This window comes from Pantherophis guttatus, chromosome 4, assembly GCF_059756535.1.
Source record: "Pantherophis guttatus breed Tessera chromosome 4, ASM5975653v1, whole genome shotgun sequence".
NCBI lineage: Eukaryota > Metazoa > Chordata > Lepidosauria > Squamata > Colubridae > Pantherophis > Pantherophis guttatus.
Window position 1 is genome coordinate 22,618,056 of NC_142066.1, and position 19,929 is coordinate 22,637,984.

Consider the following 19,929-nt stretch of genomic DNA (forward strand, 5'->3'; position numbering starts at 1 on the left):
CATTTATGCCCGTGCAGCATTCTTAACAACTATGTTACTCATTTCACAACTGTTCTTTTCACCATGGTGATAAGATAGGGCAAGAAACATAAAATGTGAGGACAGTCGTAAATTCGAGAACTGGTCAAAAGTGCGAGGACCAGTCAAAAATAACTTTTTCAGCCCTCTAAGTAGTCCATGTGCACAAAAGGACTGCCCAGAGGGCTGAAAACAGTGATTTCTGACAGGTCCTCGCACTTTTGACCGGTCTTCGCACTTATGACTGGTCATCATTTATGCCCATTGTAGCATTCTTAACAACCGTGTCACTCATTTCACAACTGCTTCTCTTCACCATGGTGACAAGGTAGGGCAAAAATGTAAAATGTGAGGACAGTCATAAGTTCGAGGACTGGTCAAAAGTGCGAGGACCAGTCAAAAATAACTTTTTCAGCCCTCTGAGTAGTCCATATGCATAAAAGGATACAGCAATAGAGAGGGATGAAGGAAGGGAAGGGAAATTAGAGCAGGAGTGAGGGTAAGAGACGGAGGAAGAGAGGAGTAGAAGGAGAATGGAAGAGGAAATAGGGAGGAGAAGAGGGGGGGAAGAGAAAGTAAGAAGGAAAGAAAAGAGAGAGGTGGTAGGTTTGACGAGAAAGATTGCTGTACAATAAAAAAGATGAAAGGGAAGAAAACCAACTCCAAACAAATATGAAGATATTAAGATAAAGAATGAACTGTTAAACTTTAAAGAATAAAAGAGAACAAGTATGAATAAATAGCAATAATTAGAAACACACATACAAACATACAATGTATTTTCTTTGAACAGAGTATTTGGCCGGTTCACAAATTTAAACAGTGTTTAGTCATTTCAATTAAATTTACAATTTCTATATTTTCTTTTTGCCATATTTATTCCTCATCTATTTTTTTAAAAAACCAATATTACCCTTCATCCTCATCTCTAATCTTAATCAAATTCAATTTTTCCCTTCTATTCTATATTATACCCCTTCGCATTGTCATCCTCACATTGGTTAATTATGTAATACAGTTGTTTAATACAAATTCAACATTTTAATATAAATCAATTAGTTATATAACTATCTTTTTTGTATATCAATCAATATGAACATGAATATTCCAATTATTTCCATGCAATCCAATTTCTTACAAATCAATTAATTATATTTACCAATAATAATAAACCAAATAATTTCCCCCATATATTCCTCCAAACCACAACTTAACCATTTCTGCTTTCAACACAATATACAATTAATAGTATCTCAATTATTACAATTCCCTAGTTAAATAGAGCTTTTTTTCTTTTGTGTTTTAAAATCTTGAACCTCCTTTTTTGCCCTAAATTTCCCATTGTTTGCAGTTTTGCACCTACCTTTTTTTGGTGAGGAAAAAGAAAAAAGAAATCTCTCTTTGCCTCATTTTCTCACGTTGCAGCAAAGACCCTGGTTTACTTTCAGTTTCGTTTTTTCAGCATAGCTAGGGGGAAAAAAAATCTGCTCCAGCACTCTTTGCAGCTAGCAACAGAACAGAGCCCTGTGCAAAACAGCTGAGAGCAAATCAGCTGAGAGTCGAGGCTGATCTAATCAACTTGTGCTGATTAACCTATCCTGAAGCTGAAAGGCACTGTTTTTTCTATTTTTTCAGGCACTGGTCTACTCATTTGTTTTCTTTTAATGCTGATCAGCTGTAGGGCGGCCCTTTGAAGCCCCGCGGCAAGAATTTAAAGTTTTTTTCCCTCTAGCCATCAGCTGGGACTCAGGAGGCAGCAATAGATTGGGAGTGGGCAGGGTAAGCGAACGGCCGGCGATCCAACAGAGGCAGAGAGTGAGGGTGAGTGAAGGCGTGGGGGGGGTGGCGAGAGAGGGCTTTGGTGACCCCTGTGAAATGGCCGTTCAACCCCCAAAGGGGTCGCAACCCCCAGGTTGAGAACCGCTGATCTAAGAGCTTTGGTGATGCAGTGGTCAATATGCAGTACTGCAGGCTACTTCTGCTGACTGCAATTTGGCTGATCGAATCTCACCAGGCTGAAGGTTGACTCAGCCTTCCATCCTTCCGAGGTGGGTAAAATGAGGACCCAGATTGTTGGGGGCAATAAACTGACTCAATAAGCTTACAGCCTCTTAGAGAGGGCTGTAAAAGCACTATGAAGCAGTATATAAATCTAAGTGCTATTGCTGTTGCTATCATAGCACTGGCCAATGTTCAGTTCCCATTTTCCTTTTTCTACATCGAAGAAGTATATCTTAAAGGAAGAAAGGGAGGACTAAGTGGGAGAAGAAAAAGTGATGATGGAGAGACTATGCATGAAGCAGTTATGGAAATGCCTAGGAGACAAATAGGATGTCCTAGTTGCAACTGCTGTCATTCAGCTGTGTGCCTAATCCAGCAACTGGTTTCTCGAGACTTGCAAATGATTAAGGAATAGTAGGCTTTCCTTGTGGGACAGGGTTGAGCAAACTTGGAATGTTCTTGAGGAGCTAGCAATAGCAATAGCAGTTAGACATATATATCACTCTATAGGGCTTTACAACACTCTGAATGGTTTACAATAGGGGTCCTCAATCCCCAGGACTGGCCCATTACCAGTCTGTGGCCTATTTAGAATCACGCTGTGTGAGCAGTGTGATCAGCTTGAAAATTATTGAGAATATGTGATCACATATGGCGTTGATGTTATGTACATGATTAAATCAGTAATCATCAGTTGGACTGAGAACAGACAATATTCCCTTCATAGTTGGGAGTTGTTCTGTCCCCGTCTCACACACGCACACAAACAGTCAGCCAGGGGTTAAATAAAACTTGCAGACAATAAATTCCTTCGATAACAGGATTGGCAGCAACCCAGTAGCTGCTTGCCAAGAACTTTACTCACAGAGGGAGGTGTTCCTCCTCCATCAGATAAACCAAAACAAATACACAAAGTTAAAGAATTGTCAAGTCCAGTCCGTATTAAATCCAAGGCAGGCAGATAACGTAGTTTCAGAGATACAATGCGACTCGCTAGTTGTTTAGTTTTGTCCATCACAGAGCCTGAATGGCCACCACACCTCCTTTTATCCCCTGTGGGGTGTGGTCCAGTGACTCAGCTTAATCTCTGGCATGTCTCCTTTTCTGCTGCGTGCGCTTGTCTCTCCGATGCTGGGGTGGATCCAGCCAAGATTTATCTCCATCACTGCCCGACTGCAACTGTTCGGAGATACCTGGCTCCTGGCCAATCTCTTCTCCTTCGGGAGACACCTGAGGCATTGCCAGAGAGGAGGGTTCTGGAGAGGAAGGCCTGGCCAACTCCTCTCCTTCACCTTCGGAGTCTTCTCCCTCCGAAAAGAGGGGCTAGGGGGTCGGAGTCACAACAGGAGTCTCCTTCCTTCCTTCCTCCCTCCCTCCCTCTCAATCTTAGAGTGGGGTTTGCAGTGGGACAGGAGAAAGAACTGGGATGACAAGATGGAATTTGGAGTGGGAGATTTCTGGTGTTAGACTTAGCTGGGGGTATGTGAACATCATTGGATGGAAAAGAAGTTCAGATATTGTTCTTAACTGCTTGCTTTAGCCAATCCCTAATTTTCTCCCATCAAATGCATCTATTTCCATAACATATACTTAACTCAAAACCAATTTTGTTTCAACACTGCGATAGCAAAAGTATTGAAAATATCTCAGTATCTACCCATCTAGTCACAAGGAGAGGGATTTAAAAATGCATTGTAGTAAACCTATTTTTATAAATAGCAGAGTATTTGTTTGTTTTGTTTTCTGCTGAATTTGGAGATCAAAATTTGTTAGTCCGGTGTTAAGCATGGCCAGGTTCTACTAGATGTTTTCCGTTTATTGCTTTCCTATCTCAAAAGCAAACTGTGAGCAAACTGTGTATCTAGAAATTTCTTTGGGAGCTGGCAATAGCAATAGTAGTTAGACTCCATAGTGCTTTACAGCACTCTGAATGGTTTGCAACAGGGGTCTGCAACCCACAGGCCAGGGCCCACTACCCGGCTGTGGCTTATTTAGAACCAGGCCACGTACGATCAGCTTGAAAATAATTGAGAGTATGTGATCACATATGCTGTTATGTACATGATTAAAATAACCTGGTATGAGCAACCAAGAATGTAATAAAAAAGTAAATGAATGTTTGCCATAAAGGTTCATATCAGCAGATTTCACTATACGATTACATAAAACAGTATTTTGTTTTCATTTATTAAAAACAGAATTTCATTGTCAGCATTAGGCATTCTATCAAATGTTGACAGTCACATTGTAGAGACTACTGTATGTTTATGCAGTCCAATAGAAGGATATTTTATTGATGTTGATGTTAGGTACATGATTAAAATAATCTGGTAGGAGAAACCAAGAATATCTAAAAAAAAAAAAAAAGAATGAATGTTCATATTAGCAAATGTCATTATTACATAAATAAGTATTTGACTTTCATTTATTAAAAATAGAATTGCATGTCAATGTTATACATAATCTCAGATGTTGACAATTCACCCTATAGAAATGACAATATGAATTCTCTATAAAGAAGTCCAATATTTAAAAAAATTAGCAATATCTCAATAAAAATAAACATCTTTGACTTCTCCTACTAAATATTGTGGATCTTCAGCAATCTCCGCATGGCAACTTTGACTTCCTTATTCCTCAGGGTGTAAATCATAGGGTTCATCAAAGGGAAAACCACAGTGTGCAGGAAACCCACCATTTTGTCAAAGGGAAAGTCATAGAAGGGATGACCGTAGAGATAAATGGCTGGACCAAACATGATGAAAACGATGATGATGTGGGTGATGCAAGTAGAAGATGCTTTGCTCTTCCCTTGGCTGGCACCTGTCCTCACTTTGATCAGCAGTGCCCCATAGGAAATGAGAAGGAGGAAGAAGCATGTTGTGGTTACAAGGCCACTGTTGACAAACATGGCAAATTCTAGATTGTACTTATTGGTGCAAGCCAACCTGATTATTTGAGTGACATCACAGAAATAGTTGTCCAGTTGATTGGAACCACAAAAAGGGAGTGGGAGGATGATAACTATCTGGATCATGGAATGGATGAATCCTTCAATCCAGGAACCCACCACCAAAGCCCAACAAACTTTCTTGGTGATTACAGTTACATAATGTAATGGATGACAAATAGCCACATACCGATCAACTGCCATGGAAATAAGAAGAGAAATCTCGGCTGCACCTAGAAAGTGGATGAAAAAAATCTGTGTCATGCAACCATTGTATGAGATAGTTTGGCATCCAGAGAAGAGGTTGATTATCATCTTTGGAGGGGTGACACAGCTGTAGCAAATGTCCATCAAAGCCAGGTTGGCCAAGAAGAAAAACATGGGAGCTCCTAATTGGGGGTCTTTCAAAATAGTCACAATGATGAGGATATTACCAGGAAAAATAATGACATAGAAGATCAAGAGGATGACACAGAACAAGACTTGCAGTTCCCTGGTCTCTGCCAAACCTTTAAGAACAAACTCGGTGTGGTTTCTCAAATCCATCCTCCTTCTGTATCTTTCTCCTTCTGTATCACTGTACAGGAATAATAATGAGAACACTAAGTAGGAGGAAATTTGTAAGAAGATTTCTCTGTCTTGTACACAAAAATCTAGACAATATCTTATCGACCAGAGAAAATAGTTTCAATCTTACCATGTTTCCCCAATAATAAGACCCTGTCTTATATTTTTTTGAACCCTGAAATAAGCGCTTGGCCTTATTGCCATGTGCTCAAAAGCCCAATTGGGCTTATTATCAGGGGATGTCTTATTTTGGGGGAAAACAGGATATTTCTGTTCAGGGTTGTTGTTGTCGTTGTTGTTGTTTTTTGGTACTTTGCAGCCCACATATAATTGTGCCACAAATGCTTTGTTTTCTATTTCTATACATGTTTATGGTTGCAGCTTTTAAAATAGCTAGTTGGAAAACAAGTGGCTACGCATTTAAGATGTTTACTATTTCCAGCTGATATTTCTAATTCTCTGAAAGTGAAGTTGGATTCATTTCAAAAATTTAGCATATTGTAACAAGAACCCTAGGCCAGTTTGGACCTAATATTTGTTGCAGAAATGGTGAAAGACTTTGAATGGTCCCATTTGTTCATAGGTAAAGGTTTCCCTTGCACATATGTGCTAGTCGTTCCCAACTCTAGGGGCAGTGCTCATCTCTGTTTCAAAGCCAAAGAGCCAGTGCTGTCTGAAGACATCTCCGTGGTCATGTGGCCAGCATGACTAAATGCCAAAGGCACATGAAACGCTGTTACCTTCCCACCAAAGGTGGTCCCTATTTTTTCTACTTGCATTTTTTTTACGTGCTTTCGAACTGCTAGGTTGGCAGAAGCTGGGACAAGTCACGGGAGCTCACCCTATTACGTGGCACTATGGATTCGAACTGTTGAACTGCCGACCTTTCGATCAACAAGCTCAGTGTCTTAGCCACTGAGCCACCATGTCCCCTATCATTTGTTCATAGCAAATCCCTAATTTAGGAAGGCTTTGTTTTTTGCCTACAAAAAAAGAATCTTGGCTCATTTACTCTGCAAACCAAGGAGTTAAAAGCAAGTTTGCAAGTTGTTAAAGAGACACTTTCAAGCACATCCTTTGAGGGTCTGCATACAGGATTTATCTAGAAGGAGAGATCTTTCAACATCCTTGCACCCTACAGACATTCCCAGTTATATATTTGCTTATTAAGTCGTTATGTCGCTGATCTCCATTACAAAGTGACTTTATTCCTTCAATGAATATATGTGTTGCCTGCTTTTCACGTCATCTCTACTCATACAAGCTACCCTATTCAAAAAGTGAATTAGAGCAATCCTTGAAATAGCAATCAAAATATCAAGCAACAGCAGGGCACATGGAAATAGAAAACGGAATACAGTAGTGGCCAAAATTGTGGAAACCTTTTGAGAAAAGTGTATTTTCTAAAAGTAGCTAATAACTAGCTACTTTACCATAACTAGTTGTACCATAAAATTATATATCAATGGAAAGATAATTTAATCAAGAATGTAATGCAATAACTTTTATGAAGGATTTTCTATTAGAATAGCAGTTACGGTATAAAGAAGAAAAATGAAACACATAGAAAAAACGAGATATACAAAAATTATCACCATGTCAGTTAATAATTGGGTAACCTTTAGCATGAATTACGGCCTTACAATGTCTTCCCATGGAGTAAACTAAGTCTTTAGTTCTGCAGCTGTTATAATGTGAAACCAAGATTGAATGATTGCTTCTATTAACTGGGTTTTATAGCTGAGTCGCTTCTGACTAACAAGTTTCTTTAGTCGGCTCCATAGATTTTCAATTGGGTTAAGGTCTGGGCTATTCCCAGGCCATTCCAGCAGTGGAAAATAATTAACTTGAAACTCCCCCTCCCCCCCCCAAAAAGTGGTGTTATTAGCCATCAAACCTCAAAAATACACTTTTCCCAAAAGGTTTCCATAATTTTGGCCACTACTGTAATGTCAGTAGATAAAACTGTTTTTAATAATAGTAACACATAAAGCCTTACCTTAAGTTCTTCCCAGATGTTGCTCCTGACCTTCCTGTTTTTGTTTTGTTACCTACAGTGCAATATCTAATAGGAATTATATTATTGTTGTTGCTTTGTCATCTCTGTTAAATTGAGGTTGACTAGCTATCCTGGGTGATCTCCCAGGAATCATCAGCTGGACGAAGAACAGAAAATATTGTCTTCAAATTTGGGTGTCTCTTTCCTTGCTCTCTCCTTCCCCCTCTCTCTCAATCTCAGAATGAGGTTTGCAGTGGAACTGGAGAAAAAGAATGGGGGTGCAAATACAGGTGATTTTTGATATTAGAATTAGATTAGATTAGATTAGATTAGATTAGATTAGAACAGAACAGAACAGAACAGAACAGAACAGAACAGAATAGAATAGCATAGAATTCTTTATTGGCCAAGTGTGATTGGACACACAAAGAATTTGTCTTTGGTGTATATGCTCTCAGTGTACATAAAAAGACAAGATACACTCATCAAGAATCTTTAAGATTCAACACTTAATGATAGTCATAGGGTACAAATAAACAATCAGGAAACAATATCAATATAAATCGTAAGGATACAAGCAACAAAGTGACAGTCATGCAGTCATAAGCGGGAGGAGATGGGTGATAGGAATGATGAGAAGACTCATAGTAACAGAAATGAAGTCTTAGTGAATAGTTCGACAGTGTTGAGGGAATTATTTGTTTAGCAGAGTGATGGGGTTCTTGGCGTAGAGTGATGGAAAAAACTGTTCTTGTGTCTAGTTGTCTTGAGGTGCAGTGCTCTATAACGTTGTTTTGAGGGTAGGAGTTGAAACAATTTATATCCAGAATGCAAGGGACATAAATTTAGCTGGGACTAAAAGGCATTTAGTTTCAAACACATCTTTTGTGGCTCTGCTTACAGGATTTATCTGGAAGGAAACATCTTTCAAAAGTCATTTTGCCCTATGGGCCTTCTCAGTTTTATGTAAAATATATCCATTCCTTCATTGAAGAGATGCATTGCTGGCTTCTCAAGTCAGCCCTACCCATAAAAAAGCTACCCTACTCATAATGTGAATTAGAGCAATCCCTGAAATGTACATTATTAGATTATCAAACAACAGCAGTGGACATGGATATAGAAAATGGAATACAATCAGTAGATAAAATTGCTGTAACAACGCACCAAGTCTTACCTTAAGTTTTTTCAGATGATGTTCTCTTTCTCACTTTGCTTGTTCTCTACAGGGCAATTTCTAGTAGGAATTATATTATGGTTGTTGGTTGGTTGGTCGTCTCTTTTAAATTGGTGGTTGGCTAGCTATCCTGAGGATAAGGTAGTAATCATCCGTCAGACCAAGCATCGAAAATACCCCTTCAAAGTTGGAAGTCTATTTCCTTGCTTCCTCCTTCTCTCCCTCCCAATCTTAGAATGAGGTTTGAAGTGGAACTAGAGAAAAAGAACTGGGATGCAAACATGTAATTTGGAGTGATTTTTGATATTAGAGTTAGCTGGGACTAAACGTACATTCTTGGATGGGAGAGAAGTTCAGATATGGTTCCTAACTGCCAGCTTTAGCAGCCCCCTTTTTCTCCCATCAAATGCATCTATTTCCATAAAACAAACTTTCTGAATTCAGGACCAATTTTATGTTTCAACATGGTGATAGCAGAAGTACCAGAAACCTCTAAGTATCTATCCATTTAGTCACAAGGAGAGAGGCAAGAAATTGTATAATAATAATAAACCTATTTTACAGATATCAAAACACTTAGTTGTTTATTTGTTTTCTCCTCGATTTGGAGATTAAAAATTGTTACACATGCCCAGATTCTATGAGATGTTTTCTGTTCATTGCATTTCTGTCTCATAGAAATCTATGTCGTCTCAAGACCCCCACTGAGAAGTTTGGAAAGAGGAAATGTTCCTAGGTTAATTATTATTATTATTATTATTATTATTATTATTATTATTATTATTATTATTATTATTATTATGTTAATTAGGTTAGTTAATTACTTAAATACGTAATTGAAAATAGCTTCAACAAAGCAATGCATTCTTCTTTGAGAGCAGAGATAAAAGTAATGGGAGAAAAGAAGGTATTAAAGAGAGAGGACTCTTGAGCATGATTTACAAAAAGTGAATCCAGCCTCTGAATATCTTTCCTTATTCTTAGGTCAAGGTCTCGTTCTCATTTCTTCTGAGGCCCAGTAGCCATTGTGAGTGAGATGGACAGTTGGATGCCTTGGAGGAAGAGAGGAAAGGAGAGGATGGGTAAAATGATAGTTTACCTTTTATGCTCTCAGTATCAAGTACCTATTAATCTCCACAAGTCTATTACTTGTTCTTTGAGCAAGCCCGAAGATTGTGGGTGTCCCTGGATAAACTGGGCCCTTGAGTACGATTCCTTCCGCTGGTCTCCAAGGACCTTATTAAAAACTTTATTCTAAACAAAGTTTTTTTGAAAAGCAATTCTGAATTAAGTTTATTCATTAGACAGAATTTTCTCTAGCATACTCCACAGGTGTTTTAAAATACAGGGCCCAACTTCCGCTTAAGCTGTGGAAATGGCCAGTGAAGTCTATTTTCCAGATTTCCAACCAAAAAGTGTGTTTGTAAACAAATCCTGAGATTGATTTTCTACCTTGTACATCATTACTCCGATCAGTGTCTACAAAATATTTCAATTCCAATTCATTTGATGGCTATAAATGCAATCCTAAATCCCCACTTCCCTTTAAACAACATGGTATTCTTTTAATTCGTATCCAGTGTTGTTATGTAGGCTTTGATGTGTAACGGCTTAAAATGTTGACTGAATTGGCAATATCTGGCCTTGACCATTTTGATAAGTACAACAGACTTCCTATGACTGCCTGATACTGTTCTTGATTACAAACTGTGCTATTTTTGATGGTTTGAAAATCTGGTAGCACACTTTTACAACTTTCCATATTACACTTTAAAAAAATAATTGTTCTATTTTCTTCTTTTGACTTAGAATAGACTAACATAGAATAACAGAGTTGGAAGGGAGTCTTTCAGAATCTTTTAGTTGTTGGATGTTCATCTTTGTATCAGTTTTGACATTATCAAGCCAGCTTGTTCTTTGCTTTCCCCTTTTCCTGTTCCACTAACCATTCCTAGCATCATTTGACTTCTGCAATGAATTTGCAGGCATGACATGGCCAACGTAAATCAGATGTACGCTTATCCAGGGGTGGGTTCTAAAATGTTTTACTACCGGTTCTGTGGGCGTGGCTTATTTTGTGGGCATGGCTTGATGGTCATGTAACAATTATTTAGGATTTAGCAGAGGTACTGGTCTACCAGGCTTTTAACTGCTTGCAGAGCTGTTCCGGTCTACTCATTTATTTTTGCAGGCACCGGTCTACTCATTTGCTTTCTTTTAACATTGATCAGCTGTAGGGCGGCCCTTTGAAGCCCAGTGGCAAGAGTTTAAACAGTTTTTTTCCCTCTAGCCATCAGCTGGGACTCAGGAGGCAGCAATAGATTGGGGGTGGGGCCAAATAAAAAGTAAGAATAACGCGGGGGTGTGGGGGGAAGGGGGGCGGGGGTGGGGGGGCAGAACCGGTTCTGTGATGTCATATCGTCACCGCTACCGGCTCGGCGGAACCAGGTGGAACCGGGAGGAACCGGGAGGAACCCACCACTGCTCTTATCATTTTGTCTTCTAGTGATGTCTTTGGTTTTATATGATTCAGACTGTCCCACTACACATGGTTAGTTTAATTTTTCGGTTTTGATATATAGTACCATTTCAGGAAACTAGAATTAATTAGCAAAAAGGCAACACTGTGCCTACCTTGTAATCATTCAATAAAAGTTTGTACATCTTGACATTTAACAGTAACAGAGTTGGAAGTTGCCTCGGAGGTCATCTAGTCCAACCCCTTGCTCACGCATTAGGGATTCGAACTGCCGACCTTTCTGACCAACAAGCTCAGTGTCTTAGCCACTGAGCCATCTTAGCAGTAATGTATGATTTGTACATAGTTCCACATCTAATTCAGTCTTACCATTTTTCAGACTCATAATCCTTCCTATCACTCTTAAATCTTTCTGTTAACTGAGAGTCTTCTTCTTTTTCTTGTGCCGACATCCGTCATTGGATGTTGGCGATCATGTTGGCAATCCTTTTGTCAACAGCTGTATGAAAAAGTGCTGCTGAGTTTTGTCCAAACTAGTCCCTTAGGTTTTGAAGCCATGATGTTCTTCTTCTGCCTGGGCCTCGTTTGCCTTCAATCTTTCCCTGGAGGATTAAGTGAAGGATGCCATATTTTTCTGGGTGTCGCATCACATGTCCAAAATATTCTAACTTTCATTTTTTAATGGCTTTGATGATTTCCTTTTGCTTTCCCAGGCGGCTTATCACCTCCTCATTTGTGATTTTGTTAACCCAGTTTATACGTAACAGCCGTCTGTAAATCCACATTTCAAATGCTTCTAGTTTCTTCAAGTGGTTTTCTGTCGGAGACCAACTCTCTACTCCGTAGAGAAGGATAGAAAAGATGTAGCATCTCACAAGCCTGATTTTCAGTCTTAGGCTTATGTCGTACAGATCTTTTTCATTTTGAAAAATGCTGTTCGAGCTTTCTCTATCCTTCTCTTTACTTCACTGATCATGTCCCAGTTTAACTGACAGTAAGGAAAGATATAAAGCAGTGGTGAAATTCAATTTTTTTTTACTACCGGTTCTGTGGGCATGGCTTGGTGGGAGTGGTGTTGCTTGGTGGGCATGGCTTGGTGGGTATGGCAGGGGAAGGATACTGCAAAAACCCCATTCCCTCCCCACTCCTGGGGGAAGGATACTGTGAAATCTCCATTCCCACCCCATCCAGGGGAAGGATACTGCAAAATCCCCATTCCCTCCCCACTCCTGGGGGAAGGATACTGGAAATCTCCATTCCCACCCCATCCAGGGGAAGGATACTGCAAAATCCCCATTCCCACCCCACTCCTGGAGGAAGGATATTGCAAAATCCCTATTCCCACCCCACTCCTGAGGGAAGGATATTGCAAAATCTCCATTCCCACCCCACTCTAGGGCCAGCCAGAGGTGGTATTTGCCAGTTCTCTGAACTACTCAAAATTTCCACTACTGGTTCTCCAGAACCTGTAAGAACCTGCTGGATTTCACCCCTGATATAAAACCTTTCACCTCCATTTTTTTTTCTTGATTTCAACTTAAAATCTTCTTGGGAAAAATTTATCAAATTTTTATTTATCTGCTAGTTTTAATATTCATGAGCAGTCTCCGCATGGCAGTTTGGATCTCCTTGTTCCTCAAGGTGTAGATCACAGGGTTCATCAAGGGGAAGACCATAGCATGGAAAAAGGCCACTACTTTGTCTAATGGGTAGTCTTGAAAAGGGTGGCAATAGATGTAGATGGCTGGACCAAACATGATGAATATGATAATGATATGGGTGATGCAGATAGAGGAGGCTTTGCTTTTCCCTATACTAGGGCCCATTCTCAGTTTTATAAGCAGTGCCAAATAGGAGATAAGAAGGAGAATGAAACATACAATGCTTGGCACACCACTGCTAAAAAACATGACAAATTCTAGAGTGTAGATGTTGGCACAAGCTAATCTGATAATCTGGGTGATATCACAAAAGAAGTTATCCAACTCATTGGGGCCACAAAATGGAAGTAAAATGATGAAAATGACCTGGATGATGGAATGTATCAATCCTCCAAACCATGAAGTTACTACCATAGCCCAACAAATGACCCTGGTTACCACCATGGCATAATGCAATGGATGGCAGATGGCTACATACCGGTCAATAGCCATGGCAAAGAGAAGAAACATCTCAGCTCCTCCTAGAAAATGGATGAAAAATATCTGAGTGATACAGCCTAAGTAGGAGATTGTCATGCAACCAAAAAATATGTTGAGGAGGAGCTTTGGATGGGTGACACAGCTGTAGAAGATATCAACCAAGGCCAGGTTGGCCAAGAAGAAAAACATGGGAGATTTCAGAGAGGGATTCTGCAGAATTGTCACAACAATCAGGATATTCCCAGGAAGAACGATGATACAGAAGAGCAGCAGAAGAACACAAAATAATATCCGAAATTCCCAGATTTGTGATAATCCCTGGAGGACAAACTCAGTCACGGGTGAATACGTTTCATTTTCCATCCTTATACCTGTAAAGGAATACAAATTATAAGGAATCAGTGTTAATATTTTCCATTTAACCTTTGTGTGAGTCCAAATAAATCTGGAGTCCTGGAAACAGTAGGTTTTTAATCCCAGTTGATTCTCACAGTCTGTCTGGTTTTCCTAGGAATCATGCATTAATATTTCCTTAGGAGGAAATTTAATCTGAAATAGTTATTATCAAGCTGGATCCTTCCAGATATTATGGATTTCAGTGTCTAAAATGACCAACCAGCAAGATTAAATCTATTTATTTATTAATTAATTCAATTTGTATGCCGCCCCTCTCCGAAGACTCCTTACAAGACAATTAGATTTCTATTTTCACTCTTATTGGCCATATGGATTGTTAGTTCCCACCTTTATTGTTCTATCCTGTTATTGCTACCTGTTAAACACCAGAGAAATCAAGAGATTAGGGCAGTTCAAATAAATATAAAAATTTATTGCAAGCTGAAACTGAGCTATTAATGATCAAGGGAAATTAGCAGGAGTTAAGAAAGGCATTCGAAGTGGCCTAGAAGTCATGACTGATGACACATTTGACCCCACCCTCCAGTTCAGCCTGGTCATCTCCTACCCTCTTTAGCTGCATTGTTGGACAGCAAAAGTGACTAACAATCATGTGCTGGAGTGCATAATACCAGACCTATCACTAGGAGGCAAAAATCATGAAACTGCATCTCACTTACTCATGCAGGAAAATTCACTGGATAAAGCAATTATGTTTGTAAGAATTAATGGTAAAAGGAAACCAGGCTGTCAAGGAACATGGTGGCTGGATACCATCAAAGCAGGTCTAAGACTTTTCAGCTCCTACCCTTGGCTGCGCCCGCTTCTCCGCCAGGGTTCTTCCTCTGGGGGTTCACCTCTAGCTTTTCTCCTCAGTTGACACGCCCCCATTTATTCAACCTGGTCAGTGGGCCATGGCCCCTCCATCCCACACACTTTGGTGCAGCCCATTCACAGGTTTCATCCTGGGCTTTTCGCCACCTGGGACAGTTAGCCATCAACCAATCAGCTAGCTGCCAATACCAGCAGCCAGAAGCCACGGTGCGATCGATCTCAGGGGTTGGGGCAGGGGTGGGTTCTAAATTTTTTTATTACCAGTTCTGTGGGCGTGGCTTATTTTGTGGGTGTGGCTTGGAGGTCATGTGACTAGGTGGGCCTGGCTAGCTGATCAGTCATTTCTGAAAGGTCCTCGCACTTACGACCAGTCTTCGCACTTACGACCCAACTAATTTGTTTGCTTTTAACACCGATCAGTTGTAGGACGGCCCTTTGAAGCCTCGCGGCAAGAGTTTAAACAGTTTTTTTCCTTCTAGTCATCAGCTGGGACTCAGGAGGCAGCAATAGATTGGGGGTGAGACCAAATAAAAGGTAAGAATAATGTGGGGCGGTGGGGGGTGGGAGGGGGTGGGAGAACCGGTTCGGTGACGTCATATCGTCACCACTACCAGCTCGGCCGAACTGGACCGAACCGGGAGGAACCCACCACTGGGTTGGGGGTTGGGGGAGGTGCTGTAGCCAAATGGCTTTAGGAAAGCCAAATGCTTGTTGGGAGAAGGAAGGGGAGTGGTGGAAGCTCCCCTGTACCTGATCGTGCCTCCCTGAAAAGAGGGGGGGTTTGGGGGAGGTGCTGCAGCCAAACGGTGACAGGCACTTTTTAGGAGAAGGAAGATGAGGGGAGACTGGGCTCATAGAATCACCAAGAGTCAGACATTATCATTAGTTACAGAGACTACATCACTGTTAGTTTTAAGAGAAGGTGATCCTTTAACATTTTCTAGCACTTCACATTGTCCAGGAAAATGTCTATCTTAACCTTCCCAGATCAGGTGCCCTCCATAACTGACAGACTATAACTCCTCACCTGGAATGCTGATTCAATGTATTTGTGGGATCTAAGATTGGGGACAGCTGCATTAGACATTTTAAATGTGGAACATGGTATACAAATGGATTCAATAACTCAATAAAGTTATACTGTACCTTTACTCTCTAATGATCTATACCTTTCAAGGTCCAGATCATTAGACAATAGAAGTTTAAAAATAGACAAAATTCAGTTGTCACCAATGTAGCACTCTTTCATCACAGACAACTGTATGCAGTTTTGGCCAGTAGTGGTCAAAATTGTGGAAACATTTTGGGAAAAGTGTATTTTTGGGTTTTCATGGCTAATAACACAACTTTTTTTGGGGGGGGGGATTTCAAATTAATCATTCCACTGCTGGAATGGCCTGGGAATAGCCCTGACTTTAAGCCAACTGAAAATCTATGGAGCCGACTAAAGAAACTTGTTAGTCAGAAGCGACTCAGCAATAAACCCCAGTTAATAGAAGCAATCATTCAATCTTGGTTTCACATTATAACAGCTGAAGAACTAAAAGACTTGGTTCACTCCATGGGAAGACATTGTAAGGCTGTAATTCATGCTAAAGGTTACCCAATTATTAACTGACATGGTGATAATTTTTGTATATCTCGTTTTTTCTATGTGTTTCATTTTTCTTCTTTATATTGTAACTGCTATTCTAATAGAAAATTCTTCCTTCAATAGAAAAGTTATTGCATTACATTCTTGATTAAATTATCTTTCCATTGATATATAATTTTATGGTATTACTCCTCCAAAAGAGTGGTGTTATTAGCTACTTTTAGAAAATACACTTTTCCCAAAAGGTTTCCACAATTTTGGCCACTACACTATCTCTCTTTTAAATCAGCAACTTATTATTCATTAATTCAAACTGAATTAAATATTCAAACTTTCAAACTGAGACCAAATGTTTCCTCTTACTTGTACCATGGAGAAAGTCTATGAATGGATGTGACGTGAGATGAGGGTCTGAATAGATGTGATATAAGTTGAGGGTCTCACCTGCAAAGAAACTATGTTGAAAGAACTTGGCACTCAGCTGTTGAGAAAGAAAAGCAGATTCTGAACTCTCAGCCTACCTGTGTAACTCAGAATAATAGAATAACAGAGTTGGAGGGAACCTTGGAGGTCATCTAGTCCAACCCCCTGTTCCCAGAGGAGACCTATACTAGGGATTCGAACTGCTGACCTTTCTGAATGACAAGCTCAGTGTCTTAGCCATTGAGCCACCTAGCCAGGTGACCAATCCCCTGCTCAAGCAGGAGACCCTATAAAATTTCAGACAAATGTCTGTCCAATCTCAGACAAATGTCCAATCTCTTATTAAAAACCTTTAGTATTGGAGCACCCACAACTGGAGGCAAGTCGTTCTACTGATTAATTGTTCTAACTGTCAGGAAATTTCTCCTTGCTTCTTTCCTTGGTTAGTTTACATCCATTGCTTCTTGTCCTGCCTTCAGATGTTTTGGGGGAATAAATTGACTCCCTCTTCTTTGTGGCAGCCCCTGAGATATTGGAAGACTGCTATCATGTCACCCCTAGTCCTTCTTTTCATTAAACTAGACATACCCAATTCTTGCAACTGTTCTTCAAATATTTCATCCACCAGCCTCCTAATCATCTTTGTTGCTCTTCTCTGCACTTTTTCTACAATCTCAACATCCCATAATCTAAACTGGATGCCATATTCCAAGTGTGGTCTTATCCAGGCATTATAAAGTGGCATTAACACTTTTATGTGAACTCCCAAACTTTCTTCTAGGAGCTGCAAAGGAAATACATAACATTCCCTTCTTCCATCCCCCCAAGTTCTCAGTGAGGTACGTTGAGAGAAGAATCGAGAGTAAAACCTGGATCTCTAAAATCTTTGTCCCACAACTTATCTATTACACCACAGAGAGGATCTGAGAGTTGTTAAGGGCTCAGAAGAAGAAAAAAGTGATCTGATAGCAACCTAAAGAAAAAAGGTGGGGGAAAAAAACATTTTGTTTGAGGAAAAAAATCCTGATCTTTTTTTTTTCATGTGAGTCTTTGTCTTCTCCTCTGAACAGCAAATGGAAAAGGTGGCTTCCATGGAAGAATCTGGAGGAAGAATGCAAGAACTGAAAATAAAAGATACGGGATGGAGTTGATGGCTAGAAATAAATTAAGAATTTACCATTTTTTGTCCTTTCTAAAATTGCTGGTAGCCCCTTTGATTGACCAGCATGTTCCTTAATTATGAAACTTCTGAATGAGGTTTATTCAAGTCAAACACCATACTGTAATGGGATGTGGTGTTTTGTTTTAATTTCCAAGACCATTATTGAATAAAAAAGCAGCACAAACTTGTGTCTTCTATTCTACTAGTTCTGATTTAAGAGCTAATACACTTCTATTTTATGTATGTTGATCTGAATGTTACATTCACGACTGTCTTTGTACTGTCGAAGTAATAATGGTGCAATGTAATTATGGGTGGAAATTAAATCCCACTTAAAACATCAATTATCCTAAAATGCTTAAGACTTATCAGCACTTCTGCTTTATTTAAATGTGGATGAGAAATCTCTTATCTTTATATCTGTGAAGCCACTAGGAGTTAAAAAAAACTTGAAGGAGATCTTACTTTCTACAAATATGAGCTTCTTGAACTGGATTCAGTAATAGATTGACATCCTTTACAGATCTATTAGCACAGTTGTAATCATTGTAAACTAAGGTCCCTGAGCCAGTAACATCTTCACTACATTATGACCCGGTTGATACCTTCTGAATTATTATTTTTTTAAAATCAACTTTTCATAGAGTGAATTAGTGAATCAATCCATCAATCTTGGTAGTTGAACTCAGGAAAAAAACAAACAAACCGACATCTAAAGTTGGTTTTTGTAATTTCCAGTCCAGGAGTCACATATAGTGTCTCAATTTTATGAGGAAGCAGCCTCTGATGCAGGAGTTAAAAACACACAAACTTCTAAGAGTAACATATTACCTCTGAGCTACCACTGATAGTATCTGGCTGTTTATGGAGATTTAAATCTCATCTTCATGGAGACTTAAATTTCATCTCACTTCAGTGCCATCTTACCTGAAATCATTCTTTGAAGCTGAACCTGCTGGCAAAGAGAATCTTAGTCTGGAGGTAATCCATGAAAGCAATCCTGAAGGTGGAATTGTGCAATATATTGGATCAGAAGTTGGACAATAAAGTTGCAAGCTGCATAGTTCAACTTTCTCTGATTTGTATTTCCAAAAGATATTGCAATAATAGAAGAATGTTAGTTTGCCCTCTCTATTAAATTTGCAATCTTGGCAATCTTGAACACTTGATCATCAATGAAGAATAATGGCAAGATGTAATTTTCCTCTGTTTTGATCTCCCTCTCTTGTCAAGGCTTGAAATGAGATTTGTAAAGGAGCTGGAGGAAATGGACCAAGAAGCAAAGATGGACTTTGGAGAGGGAGATCTTTGATGATGGAGTTAGCTTCTCTCAGAAATGAGACAAGTTCAGAAATTGTTCTAATTAAGCAATGCCCGTTTTCTTCCACTATTTGCATATATTTCAATAATATATATATATACTAAACACAAATCAGTTTGTGTCCCACGGATGCATCCATCTATCTATTTATATGAGAACTGACAAAAAAAATATGAAGCAAATCCATTTTAGAAAAAAATGAAAATATTGATGGGATTTCATATCAGGCACAGTATCATCTGTAAGCTGTTCTCTATCCTTTGCATTCCTCTCCCAATAAAATATATGTTAAGTAGAAAACAGTACATATTTCTTTGTAAACATCAAAGAAGTTAGAGTAGTTCTGAGGATTATGTAGATATTGCTGGGATTGGACCAAGGGAAACTTCAAAACAAAAACTAAATTTAAGCATAGTTTTAGATCTATAATCAAATGATTTTTTTAGAAGAATTGAACAGCCCTTCAAACTTCTACTCTTCCATTAGCCTCTAATTCACTCTTCTTCCCAAGCCTACTAAGAAGCTTATGTGACGGGAAGGAATGAATAACAGAGAGAGGAAGGGAAGGGAAGGGAAGGGAAGGGAAGAGAAGGGAAGGGAAGGATGAGTAACTATGTTCTTCATCCCTTACCCTTAAATTCTGGCACTCATGCATTTCTACAGATGTGGGTCATCAGACAGCCAGAAGATTCTGCATTTCCCTGGACAAACTGAGCCCTAATGTAAGATTCTTCTATTTCTCTCCAGGGTCCTTATTAAAAAAATGAATACTAGGCAAATAGTTTTGAAAATCTGTTCTTCATTAAGTTTATTCACTAAACCAGATTTCAACTGAGCCTGCATGTTTGGTCATAAGTCATTATAGTT

At 39.4% G+C, this 19,929-nt stretch overlaps 2 protein-coding genes across 3 annotated transcripts; both read right to left on the reverse strand.

The window, feature by feature from the left end:
* Window positions 1-4,174: 4,174 nt before the first annotated feature.
* On the reverse strand, window positions 4,175-9,330 carry LOC117662254 (olfactory receptor 4N5-like). 2 transcript variants are annotated; one of them, XM_087894479.1, is made up of 4 exons: window positions 8,713-9,330; window positions 7,536-7,794; window positions 4,715-5,546; window positions 4,175-4,369 (listed from the first exon to the last, which is right to left on the reverse strand). In XM_087894479.1, exons 3-4 carry the CDS (start codon window positions 5,513-5,515, stop codon window positions 4,337-4,339), a joined length of 834 nt encoding a protein of 277 aa, XP_087750605.1. In that variant the 5' UTR covers window positions 5,516-5,546; window positions 7,536-7,794; window positions 8,713-9,330; the 3' UTR covers window positions 4,175-4,336. The 2 variants fall into 2 exon arrangements, with proteins under 2 accessions (XP_087750605.1, XP_087750604.1); XM_087894478.1 differs by having other exon boundaries at window positions 4,175-5,546.
* Window positions 9,331-12,739: 3,409 nt separating this feature from the next.
* On the reverse strand, window positions 12,740-18,745 carry LOC117662255 (olfactory receptor 4N5-like). The gene is made up of 2 exons (XM_034411574.2): window positions 18,669-18,745; window positions 12,740-13,703 (listed from the first exon to the last, which is right to left on the reverse strand). The coding sequence occupies exons 1-2, from the start codon at window positions 18,676-18,678 to the stop codon at window positions 12,766-12,768; spliced, it is 948 nt and encodes a 315-aa protein (XP_034267465.1). The 5' UTR covers window positions 18,679-18,745; the 3' UTR covers window positions 12,740-12,765.
* Window positions 18,746-19,929: the final 1,184 nt, after the last annotated feature.